The following is a 15,383-nucleotide window of genomic DNA, read 5'->3' as shown; positions in this document are numbered from 1 at the left end:
TCAAGACATTATTGGTTCCATGGTTCTAGAAGATACCTTCTTTGCATTCTGAGATGTTCCCTAATGTGCCTTGCCTGGGGATAGTCATGAGTTGTATTCTTTTGGGGGACTGAAGATGGGAAACTTTTAGTCCATCATCCTGCTCTGTCTCCCTTCTGATTTCTTTCTGGAGAGGTCATGATATTCTAATGTCTCCCATGTTTGCTCATGCATTTTAGGTTAATGTACCTCTTTTTGGTTCTTCCTCCTCCTCCTTTGCTTTTCCTCCTCTCCTCCTCCTCCTTTCCCTCTTCTTTCTTCTTTTTCAGTTGAGAGTCGATCCATGACAAATAGAAAGAAGAAAGGAACACAGCAAGTAGAAAAAAGAAGTCAAGCTGAAAACTGTTCTGGTGCCTCTGCCCCCAGCAGAGGCGAATCCTCCAAGACAAACTCTGCTCCAGAAGTCTGTCCTCAGGCTAAGGTAGGCCAGGGCAGCTCCTTGGTCCTCGTGAGAACTCCCTCCCATGACTCTCCCTCTCATCCAGCTCAGGAAGCCTTCTGCTCTTTGTCTCAGTGCATACAAATCAGGAAAACAAGGCCAGGATAAGAAAGATCTGTCTGCATTACAAAAAGAAAAGCCAGTCAAATTCATCAGTTTATGTAGCCTGGACGCTTCTAGTTTCTGCCATGCTCTGGACATACTAACACGTTGCTATCTTAGCCTCTGCTGGAAGAAAACTCTGCCAGGGACCATTTCCAGTGAGTATATTTTAGGGTGTGCTCAGCAGTCATCTTGTGAGGAGGTTTAGGAAGTGAGGGAAAGGGGAGAATTTCAAGTTCAGTGGAATTGCAACCAGGAGTTCAGTCTGTGTAGTGAGAGAATTAGGGGCTGAGAATGCCCTTCAGGGTTGTCACAGTGTGGATGGAAAAGACAATTCCTATACTCACTATGGGCCTGGTCTTTTGGTGGGGATGTGGCTCTTCGTAGCAGAGGAAATAAAACAGAAGAGAGTCCTCGACCCTTCGTCCTGACAGAGAAGCATGCTGGGAGCCACCACAAAGCCCATCAAGCACATGCAGTTTCATTTCCCATAAGGAACTGTCATCATTTTCCAGGGGATGAGTTTAGGGTGTGTCCACCATTCTGTCTAGAGCACCCACCCACTTCCTCTGTGCTTGGCTCAGAAATTTCTAGAATTGTCAAGAGAACAATACTCAGGTTTAGATGTTGCATTTTAATCAAAGACATGAAAATACATATTGTATAGTCTGGTAGATACAATTAAAATTCCTGGGCTTGGAAACAAACAGTTCTGTAATAGTCCTCAGTGAACTTGGCATTTTCCTGCTTTGGACCAGATTGAGTGTGGGATGCTGATCATCAGATGTAGCCTTGGGCTCACATTTCAAGGTCTCCCAGAAATCTAGTTCAAAATCTACTCTTCTGGGCCTCTTTTCCTAAGTGTCTCTCTTTGCTTACAGGTCGTTAATTACTTGTAAGACAATAGCATTGTTTCTAAAGCATACACAAGCCTGAGCAGGCGCACACCTGCACCTGCAGTTGCACACACACACTGTCTCCTATCCCTCTTATTTTCTTAATTTGGAAGAACAAAATCCAAGATGAGCATACAATCACCATAGTCTGGTTGTGGAGAGGAAAGCCCATTTATCATTGGCAACATCCCTGTAGTGAGTTTATTGTGGGTCCTCAATAAGGAATGCACTTTGTCCTTTGTTAAATCAATTAAAATGGTTTGTTATATTATCCCCATGAAACATACTTAACATTTTATATGTTGTGTTACAATATTTTATTTGACAAAATCCTTTTTGGGTATTTAAATGATTTCAGTGATTTATAATTACAGACGTTAAGATGTAACTTTCTGGCAAGCCTTAATATATAATTCATGGCTTCTAAGAGTAAATTCACAAAGGTAGAGCTGATTTTGATTTTTACTCTCCCTTTAATCCATCTGTAGCCTCTCATCCCAGATCTCTTTGTTTACTTGCACTTAATGATCTGTATTTTATTGTGCACAGGATATTCCTGGGGATGTGGAGTGCTCTGTGTGCATCAGTAAACCTCCTCACCCTTATACGAGAGTCCCATAAATGCTCAGGACAGAGTTGGAGGGAGAAATATTCTGTAATAGAATCACAAGAAGACAGGATCAGATTAAGCCCCAGCAATGATTCAGGTTTCTGACACACTCTTTTTCCTAAATTACATGGCAAAGAAGGAATCTGACTGAGGAATTCTGTCTCCAGGGTCAGCTCCCCGGCCCCACATAAATACAGAACATGAAGTATCCATTTTGTATCCTTTCAATCTAGATAATTCCAAGTCTCTAATCTTTTCCTCACTTCTCCATTTTCTCTTTACCTCGGCCTTTTCTGGCTTCCTGGGGTTTATCTGAATGAAGGCCGCCTCTGTTAACAGTGTTGACCCATGACTAACGTCTCTTCTCTGTGGTCACAGCCTCAGAAGCAGCAGATCGTGGCAGAGCAGGAAGCTAGCAGAGAAGGTTTACAGAAAGATCCACTGGCGGTCTTGGTGTTGAAAACTACGAATCCTTTCAAGTGTGAGACTGAGGAAGACATATTCCATGCGACAGTGGCCACAGCGACTGCATTTTTCTTCGTAAAAGTTTTATATGCGCCGTTTAAAGATAAATTTACCCCAAGGAGAACAATTAACATTTCAAACTATCTTTGGCACAGTAACTTTTTGGAGGTGACCAGCTCCTCAATTGTGGTTGATGCTGACGCTGACCACAAAGTCTGTGTCCCAGATAACATTAGGCAAAAAGCTGGAAGAACTCCCACAATTAAGATGCTGAAGACCCAGCCTTGTGGAACAATTGCGAATGGGACGTTTAAAGTCCAGAAGGTGAGTCCCTGTATGCAATTTTGTTCTGATTGGTATGAAAAATATAACACCTATCCTGAGCTTTGACAGAACTCTAGAAATTATGTTTTAATTTTTTTCTCTTTTTATAGAATAGGACAAATGAAATCAATTAAGTAATTGATTTTAAACAATTTTAACAATCAACAAACAATTTAATGAAGTTAACGATTTGTAGGATAATAATTTGCCAAAACTTGTGCGCAAAGCTCACAAAAGTTTTATACTATGTGTATTTTGTTTGCTTCATCTTTTGAGACAGGGTCTTTAACTGTGTAGCTTTAGTTGGTCTGCTCTAAGATTCCCCTGCCTCTGCCTGATGATCCGCGTGTATGCCACTACACCCAGCAAAAGTTTTGAAGCCACTTTTATTATGTTGTTACCCTTGTAACCTGTGAAAAACAGACACAGCTCCTTCCCTCGTGCTGATTTTACACACTTATTACCATCCACTTCCAAAGTCACTTTTGCTTTGAGCATCCTTCAGATATGTGTTCATTGATGAGCGAGAGGACTGATGAGCAGGCCCTGGAAGACCTAGTATTGAATGATGGGAATGGAAGAGTTAGCAGAGAATCCTGGCTAGATGCTGGGTATCTTTGTCGGAGATTCCGTTGCTGAGAAGAGACTCCATAACCCCAGCAACTTTATAAAGGAAAACACCTAATTGGGACTGGCTTACAGGTTCAGAGTTTTCATCCATTATTCTCATGGCAGGAAGCATGGCTGCATGCATGCAGACATGGTGCGGGAGAAGTAGCTGAGAGTTCGACATCTGGACCCATAGGCAGTAGAAAGAGAGAGTGAGCCACTACTGGATCTGGCTTGAGCTCCTAAAACCTCAAAGCCCACCCTTAGGGACACATTTCCTCCCATAAGATCAAAACTACTCCAACAATGCCATATGTCCTAATCCTTTCCAATAATGTCGTTTCCTATAAACCTGTGGCTGCCTTTTTCATTCAAACTACCACATGGGAATCAGGGAAAGCTATTTTTGTGTGAACAATTTTCTGGCCTAAGACAGATCCTGAAGAAGCACAGGGAACTTGATGATTTCTTTCCCTAGTAGCTGGATGACTTCTAGCTTTGTCAGAAAAGGTAGCAGGAGTAAATTGTCTTCCATGGAAAATTAAAGCATAAAAATACCCATTTTTAACTTCTCAGTTTTGAACTTCCTATTCGGTCAACTACTCACTAATGTCTATTCACATGTCAATAAACTAACTCTTAAATACTGTATGTATTTTATGTATCTAACTAGCATCTGGTCCCCTTCTAATCCAGACTTGATTGTGAATGATATGTTGTCCTTGCTTTTTTAACTTTTAGATTTCTTCACTAGGTCTTTTATTGTTACTTTGTGTGTCTCTCTGGACTTATGCCATTAAGTGGCCTTCCCCCAGCCACAAGGTCTTCTTTTTCCTTTCCTTTTCCTTTCCTTTCCCTCCTTTTCCTACCCTTCCCTTCCCTTCATTTCCTTCCCCCTTTCTTTTCCTTCTCTTCCTTTCCTATGCCTCCTGTATTCTGGCCCTGGAGCAGCCCCGTATTCCCCATCTGTTAGTTGTTTCTTTGAGCCATCCTGACTTCCCAGAGGAAAAAAGTCTTGGGGCTAGAAAGATGGACAGAAGGCACATGCTTTTAGTAAGGTTCTCTCACCTCCTCTATTGACATTTGCTAATATGTTAGGTAGACCCCTGTTAGTTTGGAAGCTGGAATTCCTCCTTATATTTCTTTTGGATTGCTGCTCCTGTCTTGTCTGATAATTGATTTACATGCTGCTCTTCCTTAGTCATCTCAGCGGAGCTTGGTCGTTATTTTCCTTTCACAGATACCAGAGCAGAAAAACGACAGAGTAGTGTATGGCATACAAGACAAAACCGGGGAGATGGACGTGCTGGTGCTTGGAAACCGGGAGAAAATCAAATGCGAGAAAGGAGACAAGCTTAGACTCGTATTTTTTGAGGTGTCAGAAGATGGAGAGAAAACACAGTTGAAATCAGGACCCTACAGCTTCTTTAAGGTATGGAAGAATGTCAGTTCTCAAAAGACTACATTATTTTGTGTTTCATGTCAGAAAGCAGAAAAGAGGCTGATGAACAGGATATGACAGAGAAGAGCCCATATGTCGTGCGTTTTCATCTCACAGAACTGAGGAACTGAGGAGCCTGGCTTTAGAAAATTCATATCCTAGATGCCCAGCTATAAAACCATGGGTGTCACAAAGACACACATACAAACTCTCTCTCTCTGTCTGTCTCTCTCTCTGTCTGTATCTCTGTCTCTCTCTGTCTCTCTCTCTCTGCCTCTCTCTCTCTCTGCCTCTCTCTCTCTGCCTCTCTCTCTCTCTCTCTCTCTCTCTCTCTCTCTCTCTCTCTCTCTCTCTCTCTCTCTCTCAACTCGACAGTGAGTTTTTGGACTACACTCTAAGTCTAATGAAAGCAACCTGCCTGAAGTTGCACAAATCATTCTGACAAATGCAGTTGTAAGTAAAGACCGACTTTAAAAACCTTGAAAACAAATCTCTGAGCAAGTCCAGCCCTTCATGTGTTTATCATAGTCCAGGGCAGTTAAGTAAGTCATCACTGCACTTTGTCTTTATCTGATTGTCACAGCTTTACTCATGAGTGTTTATATAAGCGCTGTCTCTCTGTGTAAGTTTGAAATCGAGACCTGAGAAATCTTTGTATATGTCCTTATTATGATGGCATGTATTTATTTGGAGCAGATAGACTTCTAGAAAGTCATCCAAGAGTGAAGGGATTAAGGGAGGAGCATGGGGGAGGGGGAGGAGATAAGAAGGGAGGCACATTTCAGAAGAATGCAGTAGCTGGAAGTAGAAGAGAGTTAAGTGATCAATAACATCTCAGTCTACATCTTTCTTCTCCACTCAGGTTATTAAGACCACAAAGCCACAAGCTGAGCAAAAAGAAAAATGTACATTGAAGTCAACTCATCTAAACAACACTTCTTTGGAGGATTCTAATACTACTTCTTGAACCAGACTGAAATGCCTGAGGATAGATGTTTACAAGCTCTTCATCCTATCCTATTAATTCAAAGAGGATAAATACAATTCCTCTGTTAGCTGTAGAGCAAAACAAAACAAAAATCTAGTAAAAAAATCCAATACCAGGCATGAGAAACCCTCTTTTGAGTAGTTGATTGTCTAGGAGACTCCCAAAACATCATGGGCTATTGCTCTTGCCCTTAGTTGATCCCCAGAAGTGAAGATAAGTTCATATTGCTGAAGACACCATGCACTTCAGACACAGGGTTCAGAGGTCCCTGAGCTGTAACTGACCTGAGAGTCTTCTCCCCAAGAATTATCTTTCACAAAACCAGAAGGTGCCATACAAACTTCCCAAAGAGGGAGGCAACCATCAGTAGCACCCAGTTATGATGCCTAAGAATCATAAAGATGAGCAACATGGCACAATAACCCTAAGGGTGAATTAGCATGATAAATGTCTTAGTAGTAACCCACAGTTCTTTAATTGGACTTAAGACCCACTCAACAAGAAAGAAATCATTCCTGGTATTAGAAACCTAACCAACTACTCTGGATTAGTGAAGTCATGAATTGTAGAGGAAACATATTAGTTAAGAACCACTTCACTAAACAGCATTAGCCCTAACTACACTCTAAGTATCTGTCCTTATACACTTAGATAAGTGTAGTCCTCATCCCTCATGAACAAAATTTCTTCTTGCAATGGATGGAGGCCATTACAAAAAAAAAAATCACAGCCATCAAAATGTAGAGTTGTGACTACCAGTCCCAGTGGATAGATCTACAATAGAACTCTAGCACTTAAGGTTCAGGGAATATCATGGAAGAGGGGATGGAAAGGTTGCTGGTGGTGGTCATGTCAGAGGAGCAGCAGTTGGCAACTGAGCTTCAGGAGTTCAGTTCACCACAATGCAAGGCACTGGTGAGTGAATTTTGGATACGCAAGGCTCCAAAGGTTTCGGGTCCATAATGTCTCTTGACAGTGCTGTGTTGCCAATTTTCTTTGTTATCTGTCATGGTGAAAATGGGCATGGGGGCGGATCCCCACTGCCTTTAATATAGTGTCATTATTTTATGGAAACAATCCACCATACTGGACATTTTAACCTGTGGATTTTTATCTAGATGTTTTTTCTTTAGCTTCATTTAAGAAATGAAGTAATTAACTGAAGTAATTGTTTTACACAATTATAGTGTTAGTTTAAATAGAATTTTGATGATTAAGGGTTTCTAACAAATATAGTAATGGATTATATAGCTATATAGATTGTATAGATAGAGGTTAGTTTAGTGGGAAAATTAGTAAAGGTAAAAGTAGGATATAGTGTTGGCCCCAGGGGCAGCAGAGGATAGAAAATAGGAGTGAGCAAGTGTCACACAGCTAGGATGTAGCAGTTTCTCTTGACGAGTCATAGAGACTGTGATTTAGGTTAAAGGTTAAGGAGAAAAAAATGAGTCCCAGGAATTAAGCTAGCTCAACGGTTTTTAATCTTGATGCTGGGAAATATATACATGGGTTCAGTGTGCATCACAGCTAAAACAAGCCTTAAATAATAACTTCATGTAACTAAAAAACAGAGAGTTGCATGGTCCATTAAGATCATTGTACAAGACTCTAAAATAGGAATAATGAAAGAAATAGCCTGTTTTTCTGGCAATAATAAAAAGTACTGCATATGTAAAAGTCTAAAAGACAAATATGTAACTAAGTGTGAGTTTTTCAGAAAATTCATAAAGATATGGTTAAGAAATATAATGGAGTTGAGCTATTCCAGAAAAATATTTTTTTATGCTGATTATTTAGTAACTGTATAATAACTTTTGGTTATAGGAAACTTCCTTCTCTTTGTAATTGACTTGGTGTGGGTATTGTAATAAGGGCTTCTGAAAATAAAGAAGTAGAAGAAACTTTTATCCCTCAGAAAAGAAGCCTGTGTGTTTTCTCACCAACTCTTCATCTAGTTCTCCTCTCTGACCTGCAGAAAGCTGGACCCTCAAGAGGTTTTAAGAGCCAGAGCTCGGCTTTCTAGGTATATACATACTGAACTATTTGGCCCATGTGACCCCTGCTACAGTTAGTTAGCTCCTTACTGGCAATAGTCATACAAATAGAAATAAATGAATCTGTCTGTATTCTAATACAAATTCTAATACAATCATACTTATAGACACAGAAACTTAAATTCATATAATTTTCCTAAGCCACACATTATTATCCTTTGGATTTTGTTCCTGAACAACTAAAAAATGTAAAAAATACTTTTAGTTTATTGGCTACTAAAAAATAACTATGTTATATACAAACAGGTAAGAGACCATACTTTGCCAATTCCCGATCTTAAATAAAGTGTTTATAAAATATTTAAAAATAAAATACATGTGAGCAATACAAAATATGAGAGGTAAAATTTAAGAGTATAATACTGCTTGTAAAATCTTAATACAGCATGTAAAGCAATATAATATTTTTGAAGTATATTCTGTGTGATTAAAGATAGATATTGTGAGCCCTATTGAAATAATTTTAAAAATATTTTTAAAGGTATTTAAATAATACAACAACATTGTGATGTTAGTGCAATGATAAGCCTATATAGTATAGGGAAGGCAACATCTGTCATGTGTCAAAAAATACTGTTCTTTTCCATAAAAATATAAACACAAAAAATATAAAAAGGACAATTTTTTAGAATTTGATATCCATATTAAAAAATAATGGGTCCAAATTCATAACTCACAAAATTAACTAAAAATATAAAATCTTTGGCTTAGCTATAAAAATTTCAAGCCTCAAAATATTCTACTGGGTTCTCTATAAATTGTATGTAGGTAAATTTTCTTCTCTGTGACTCTAAAGTGAGTCTACACAAGCTATTTGCTGTTGAGTTTAAGCTTTATTGCATTGTGATCAGATAGGATACATGGAGGGATTTCAGTTTTTCTAAATGTGTTAGGATTTGTTGTGTATCCCATTATGTAGTCAATTTTAGATGAGTGTCCATTGGCTGCTGAGTAGAATACATGTTTCTCAGTTCAGGTAGACTGTTCTGCAGATATCTGTTAGGTCTGTTTGATGCATATTGCCATTTAATACTGAATTTTCTCTACATTTTTGTCCCAGTGGCCTGTCTGCTGCAGAAAGTATTGTGGTAAAGCTACCTGCCATTACTGATGGGCAGTTAGTCTGTCTGTGTCCTGAAGTTCACTAGCATGCTGTTTATACAACTAGATCATCCACAGTTTGGTACATAGGTGTTTAGTGTTGCAATATCTTGCTGGTTAGTTATTTCCTAAATTAGAATGTGCTGGCCTTCCTTATGACTCCTGAAGTTTGTTCCTAGCCAGCAGAGTAATCCTATAATTTTGATCACTTTATTGGATCTCCTATGGTATTAAAGAAAATGAAATCCTATGATTAGGGATATGATGACTAACCTAATTTTTATAAATAAGTAAACATATGAACATACACATACCTAGGCATTCATATAGCTATATTTATGTACATATGTAAATAACTGTATGTTTCTGTGTAAATACAAGTGTATTCACGCATGCATATGCTATTAGCATAGTATTAGGCAAGGATATAACATATCTATGTGGCATCTAAATGTACTTAAGACACATAACCAGAGAGTGAAAAATTGAATGTGAAGCAATGCATTGTGAATCTTGGATCTTTGGGACACAATGGTAGAATATTAATGATTCTTTTCCACATTTCAGTTGGGAATGAATATCCTTGGAACTTAGAGTATAAACTGTTGCCATGTGTTCTGGTATAGTCAGCAGGTTGACAGATGTTTCTATCCCACCCAGTCCCAAAACTGTTCAGTCCCAAAGAAACACACAGAGGTCTACATTAACTATAAACAGGTTGGCCTCTTAGCCCAGGCTTCTTATTAACTCTTATAAGTTTATATTACCCCATAATTCTTGTTTGTGTTAACCACAAGGCTTGGTACCTTTTTCAGCGAGGCAGTCTTACCTTACTTCCTCTGTGTCTGGAGGATGACTGCAGACTGTGTTTTCCTCTTCCCAGAATTCTCCTGTTCTTGTAGCTTCGCCTCTACTTCCTGCATGGTCACCACACCTGTACTTCATCCTGGCTACTGGACAATAGGAGTTTTATTAAAATACAAGTGACAGGGTACAGACCATTGACCCACAGCAGTAAACTTTCTCCTTCTGGCCCGCAAACTCTTCACACTCTTATTCCTAAAGCTCTCTGCCTTTCTACTCAAAAGTAAGCTAGTTGCCTTCAATATCTTCCTGGTATAAGTCTTTGCTTGGATACCTCCCAGTATCTCTGTACACATGGAAGTGAAAATTAGGAACTGTCATGGGAGAACTACTGAGGAACCCTGGGATATGAATAAATGAATGGACTTAGTCTGCATCACAGGGCTGAGAGCTCTAGCATACTAATGCCTCCATGATACCACTAGAGAACCTTTATTAGGTAGAGTAAAATAAGTAAAATCTATATCCTGACTAGAGACAAACTTTTGGAAGGCAAACCTGTTGCTGGGCTCTAATATCTTCTTTGGGAGAGGGGTTGAAAAGGCATGACATCAATGGGCACAGATAACATGAGTCAGGTAGAAGGCTTTTAGCAGACTCATTGATTTAATAATGGGAAAAGCTTATAAAAACTCCCAGAACCCAGGCATTCTGATCCCTTGACAGTTGACATGTATGCTCTTCCCACACTGACTCTACACAATCAGGACCTCTGACAGTGCTTGTTGCTAAGCATTCAGGAAACATTGCTTGGTCACTCCTCATTGACTAGGCATAGTCAGGACCTCTGACAGTACCATACAGACTCCAGATTGGATTCTTTTGGCCTGGTAGGCCTTAACTTCCTACATATCTACCCTTTTTATTTATTACACAGGGAGCTCAGCAGGATCCAGAGTATAAACCTTTATACCATTGACTCTAAGGGATTGCTGACTCACATTGACTTTTGTGAAGCTGAAGGTGCTGAGGTGGGCATTTGCTTCCTGCACAGCTGACTCTATGGTTTCTCGAAAGAGTTTCTCTATAAATTGACAAATAAAAAGCCACATGAGCTTTACCTTCTTATTTAGCCATTCTACTCTTTCAGTGTCTAGAAAATGAACCCAGGCAGGAAGATTGCAGGCATGCACCCCCAGGTACACAGCTCACCCCTTGTCCTCCAACAATGCTAGCACACAGCACAGGCGGCTGGCCTTGGGGCCATTTCCCCAGTGGCACAGGTAAGAAGCCCAAGCTCCAGCAGTATCCAACTGAAGATCAGCCCCAGGTAGCTGGGGGTGTATACAGGCAACAGCAGGACGAAGCTGTGGCCACTGCTACATCCATCCACCAGATGCCAAGGGTCAAAGGGGACAAGAAGCTGTGAGGACACACCAGAGCAGCCAGATGCAGCCTCACTTTGCTGGCAAGACCCAAACTTCCAATACTTGGCCTACCCACCAAAGTCTCAGAGGGTCCCATAGAGGCAGCAGGCATCTCAGATGGCTCCAGTGGGGCTCAGACACCTGGGGTGGCCTAGGCCTTGGGCCCTGGGACTACAGATTTACCAGCGACATGTTGCTGTTTCTTGACCTATCAGGACCACATGGAAGGATAGAAGCACAGGAAGAAGCAGGCAGCTCAGATGATAGACACACAGTCCAGCAGAGGTCTGAGGGGACCCAGAGCATTCATTGAGACCTGAGTGCTGTGTCCTGCACGGGGCAGATGCCTATGCTGCTCACATGAGGGAAACCAGGCACCAGAAACTCTTCATGTTGTATACCAAACTAGGGAAACCTGATGTAGGATTTTCCTCTGTATGCTGTGATTACAATTGATAAATAAAAGAACTGCTTTGGGCCTATAGCAGAGCAATAGGGGAACAAAAATAGGAGGGGAAAACTAAGCTGAAGGTTGGGAAAGAGAAGGTGGGGTCAGTGAGAAGCCATGTAGCCCTGCCAGAGCCAGATGGAATTTTAGCAAGTAAGTGAAGTTTTCCCAATTCAGCGGTAGCAAAATAAAAATAGCGACACCATTTTGAAATGCCAGTTTTCTGGGCCATACTGCCAGCATGACCTCTGGTTCTTTCAGGAGGCTGAGCATTTGAATGGGGTTTGTGAGCAGCATGCTGAAACTTGCTTGATAGCAACATAGACCAGCTGCGTGCCAAGAGATGGGGCACTGTGCATGGCTCTCAGAAGCGGTGAGCATCTCTGCCATGTCGGAATGGGCAAGGCAAGCAGAAATTACCATATATGCCCTAGCAATGTCACAGCTTAGTTTTTTAAGCACTTAGCATTTTAAGAAGCATTTCTGGTCAAAAAATAATTACAGATATGCAAAAAGACAAACCCAGATAAAAAAGACCTCTAAATGGGTCACAGTGTTGGATAAATGTATGAAGGCTTGGGAGAGAGAAGAAAAAGAGTATAGAGAGTTGGAAAAGAACTAAATACTTTAAAAAAACAAAGTGTTTAAAGGGATAGAGTACAGACAGTCATAGATTAAAGAACTAAAGACAAATATTAAAAAGTAATAAAATAGAAAAATAATAAGCCACATAAAGATAGAAAATACACAGAGAGTCTGGATTATGAATATTATTGTGTTTTCTTTAAATTTTTGTCTGTAGTTAAGTATAGAGAAACATTTCATTATATGGGCTGCTAAGCTAAACAAGCATGTATATTAAAAAAGAATCTTGACTTCATAATTTGGGTCTAAGGATATGTTGCTTTGGAAAAGAGGTTCTTCTTTTGTTTCCACAGAGGATGAGAACCTGTGGATTGCTTCCAGACTAATATGGTTTAATGCATCAATACCCCCTGAAAGGTCTCCATATACCACTCCCCCAAATTATTTCACCCAATAAATAGCAGGAAGCAGTTTGGAGAAAAACTATGTCCATATTCCCAAATATTGCTTATAAATGTTTTTTTACATTTAAAACGGAATATGCTATAGAGATGGATACCTGTATTGGTATGAAACTTGCTCTATTGATACAGATTTAAGGTCAATATTTTTACACTGTGTATATGTATTTCTGCTCTTGATTAAGGTATTGTGATTGTACAGTTCATTTAAAATGTAATGTATAATTAAGAAATATAGGTAACTAGATAATCATCTATAATAGTCAAACTTATAGTCTTGTTAGTTAGGTTTTCTAGATATATAGAGCTATATTTCAATTAGATAGGCATTCTTCAAACCTTTCAAAGCCTACAAGAATATGGCATTTAAAACGTTTAAGAACTTAAGACTTTTCAGGACAACGAGACATCTGCTCAAGAGAAAGATGGGCATCAAAGAGGCTCCTCATGGAGTTTGTTAGCCATTTAGGCAAGAAACTGCCCTTTCCTGGACTGTTTGATGAACTGGACATGCAGCACTTACAGAGAAATGACCAAAGAACTTGCCTAAAGGTGAGATGATTCTTTGGGGTTCCTACTTCATGAAAGAGTCTGTCAGATGTTCTACAGGATACAGAAGAAAGTGACTGACAAACTGCCAATATAGGCAGAACTGTCTTTGAAATTTCCTGGTTCATGGAAAAGTCTACCGGATACTATGGACTTGTAGCCTGAAAACAGATGTCCCAGTGGTACAGAAGAGCTTTGGGTGACTGTCCAGGCAGCGAGTTGTCTCTGTCAATTCTAGAGTTTTGGAAGTTGTTTACAATGTACTTTCTGTTTACTTAGGTAATATTATATCCTTCTGGAGTCATTGATGGAGTTGAAGAATTGATAGATAGTAATAATATAGTTTTCCTTAGTTATGAGAAAAGATAAAATAGATGTAACTGTAATTCTTGCTTAATAACTACTTTATGTAATTTTATTATGTTAAAGTTAAAACCTTCCTTTTTTATTTAAACAGAAAAGTGGAAATGATGTGGGATTTCCCTCTGTATGCTGTGATTACCATTGATAAATAAAGGAACTGCTTTGGGCCTATAGCAATGCTATAGGGGAACAGAGCTAGGTAAATGCTGGGAGAGAGAAGGCAGGGTCAGAGAGAAGCCATGTAGCCCCTCAGGAGACAGAAGGAACTTAGGACAGTAAGCCACAGCCAAGTGACAATACACAGATTACTAGAAATGGGTTAAATTAATATGTAAGTGTTAGCCAATAAGAAGTGAGAACTAATGGGCCAAACCGTGTTTAAATAATATAGTTTTTGTGTGATTATTTCGGGGCTGAGCACCCAGGAACCAACAAGCAGCCTCCTTACTACAGAAACCTATTACCTCCAAGACCATGCCTTGAAGTGTCACCTATACCTGAGGCTCAGACAGTACCCTGAGACCTCAGTCAAGCAGGAAGCTCACATCAGTTGCAGCTCACACACCTCAGACCTGGCCAGCACCAGCCTCTGGGTCCTCATCTCCCATGCTACCATGCAGCTCACTTCTTCCTGCTAAGGCAAATGTGGCACTCCCACAGATGACAGGCAACTCTACCCTGCTTGTCACCACACCTTTGAGCAGGACAGCAGGAGATCAACAGCCAACAGGGAAATTGTATCAGACCTTTATGTCTTGGTGATTAGTGGGAAACTTCTGTGGCTCTTTAGGCCACAGCCACAGACTCACACTGTGTCTCCAGATGAGGGACAGCATTCAGGAGCCCAGCCTTGGTTCTGCCTCCTGGGGTGGCGGTGTTAGCCCTTATATGGATATACTGGGTGAACTGAAACAGAAAATATGTGACCTCCTATTTGAATGGGTGACAAACATGACAGACAACACAAAAAAAGGGAAGGGTGAGAGTCCTAATATTTACCTGTCAAAGATACCCTGAGGAACCTTTCAAAAGAAGGAAAGGATGGGGGTCTCAGTGCTTACCTGCCAAAGGGACCAAGGGGCCTTTTCATCAAAAAATAAACCCCACCATCTTGGGAGCACTGTCTACCACCATGAGTGTTTTTCCAGGCAAAACAAACACACACACACACACACACACACACACACACACACACACACACACACACACACACACACACACACACACACACACACAAAGAAAAGAAAAAGAAAGAAAAAAAAATGGACTCTGTCCAGGTGAGCTCAAACCATGTTAGAAGTCCCTGTTCTGGCTACCAGATGTTGCTGCTCCCTAAGAACTTCCTCAGGGGAGGAGGAGTTGAGAAGGTACAGTGTCAACATCTCAGACATTGGGAGTCAAGTAGAAGTCAGGTATACAGCAGACTCATTTATTTAACAACAGGGGAAAAGCTTATAAACCCTCCCAGCACCCACTCTGGTCCCTTGACAGCTGACATCACATGTTCATCCCTCATTGGCTAGGCAGGAACAGCGTCTCTGATAGTGCCTGTTGTTAGGCACTCAGGAAACATAGCTTGGTCACTCCTCATTGGCTAGGCATGGTCAGAACTCTGGCAGTGCCAGGCAGACTCCAGGTTGACTCCCTCTGGCCTGGTAGGCCTTAACTTCCTACAACC

General features: G+C 40.4%; 1 protein-coding gene across 1 annotated transcript in view; it reads left to right on the top strand.

Annotated features, from left to right (window-relative positions):
• Window positions 1–7,767, top strand: part of LOC119827422 (interferon-inducible protein AIM2-like) — a 44,054-nt gene extending 36,287 nt beyond the window's left edge. Inside the window, exons 3-6 of the mRNA XM_038349099.1 lie at window positions 309–460; window positions 2,465–2,879; window positions 4,732–4,916; window positions 5,788–7,767. Coding sequence (XP_038205027.1) covers window positions 309–460; window positions 2,465–2,879; window positions 4,732–4,916; window positions 5,788–5,892 — 857 coding nt within the window. The 3' untranslated portion in view covers window positions 5,893–7,767. The remainder of the gene's footprint in view (window positions 1–308; window positions 461–2,464; window positions 2,880–4,731; window positions 4,917–5,787) is intronic.
• The last annotated feature ends 7,616 nt before the right edge of the window (window positions 7,768–15,383 follow it).

Source organism: Arvicola amphibius, chromosome 12, assembly GCF_903992535.2.
Source record: "Arvicola amphibius chromosome 12, mArvAmp1.2, whole genome shotgun sequence".
NCBI lineage: Eukaryota > Metazoa > Chordata > Mammalia > Rodentia > Cricetidae > Arvicola > Arvicola amphibius.
Note: the sequence above shows the minus strand (reverse complement) of the source record. Positions and strands in the feature narration are given on the sequence as shown.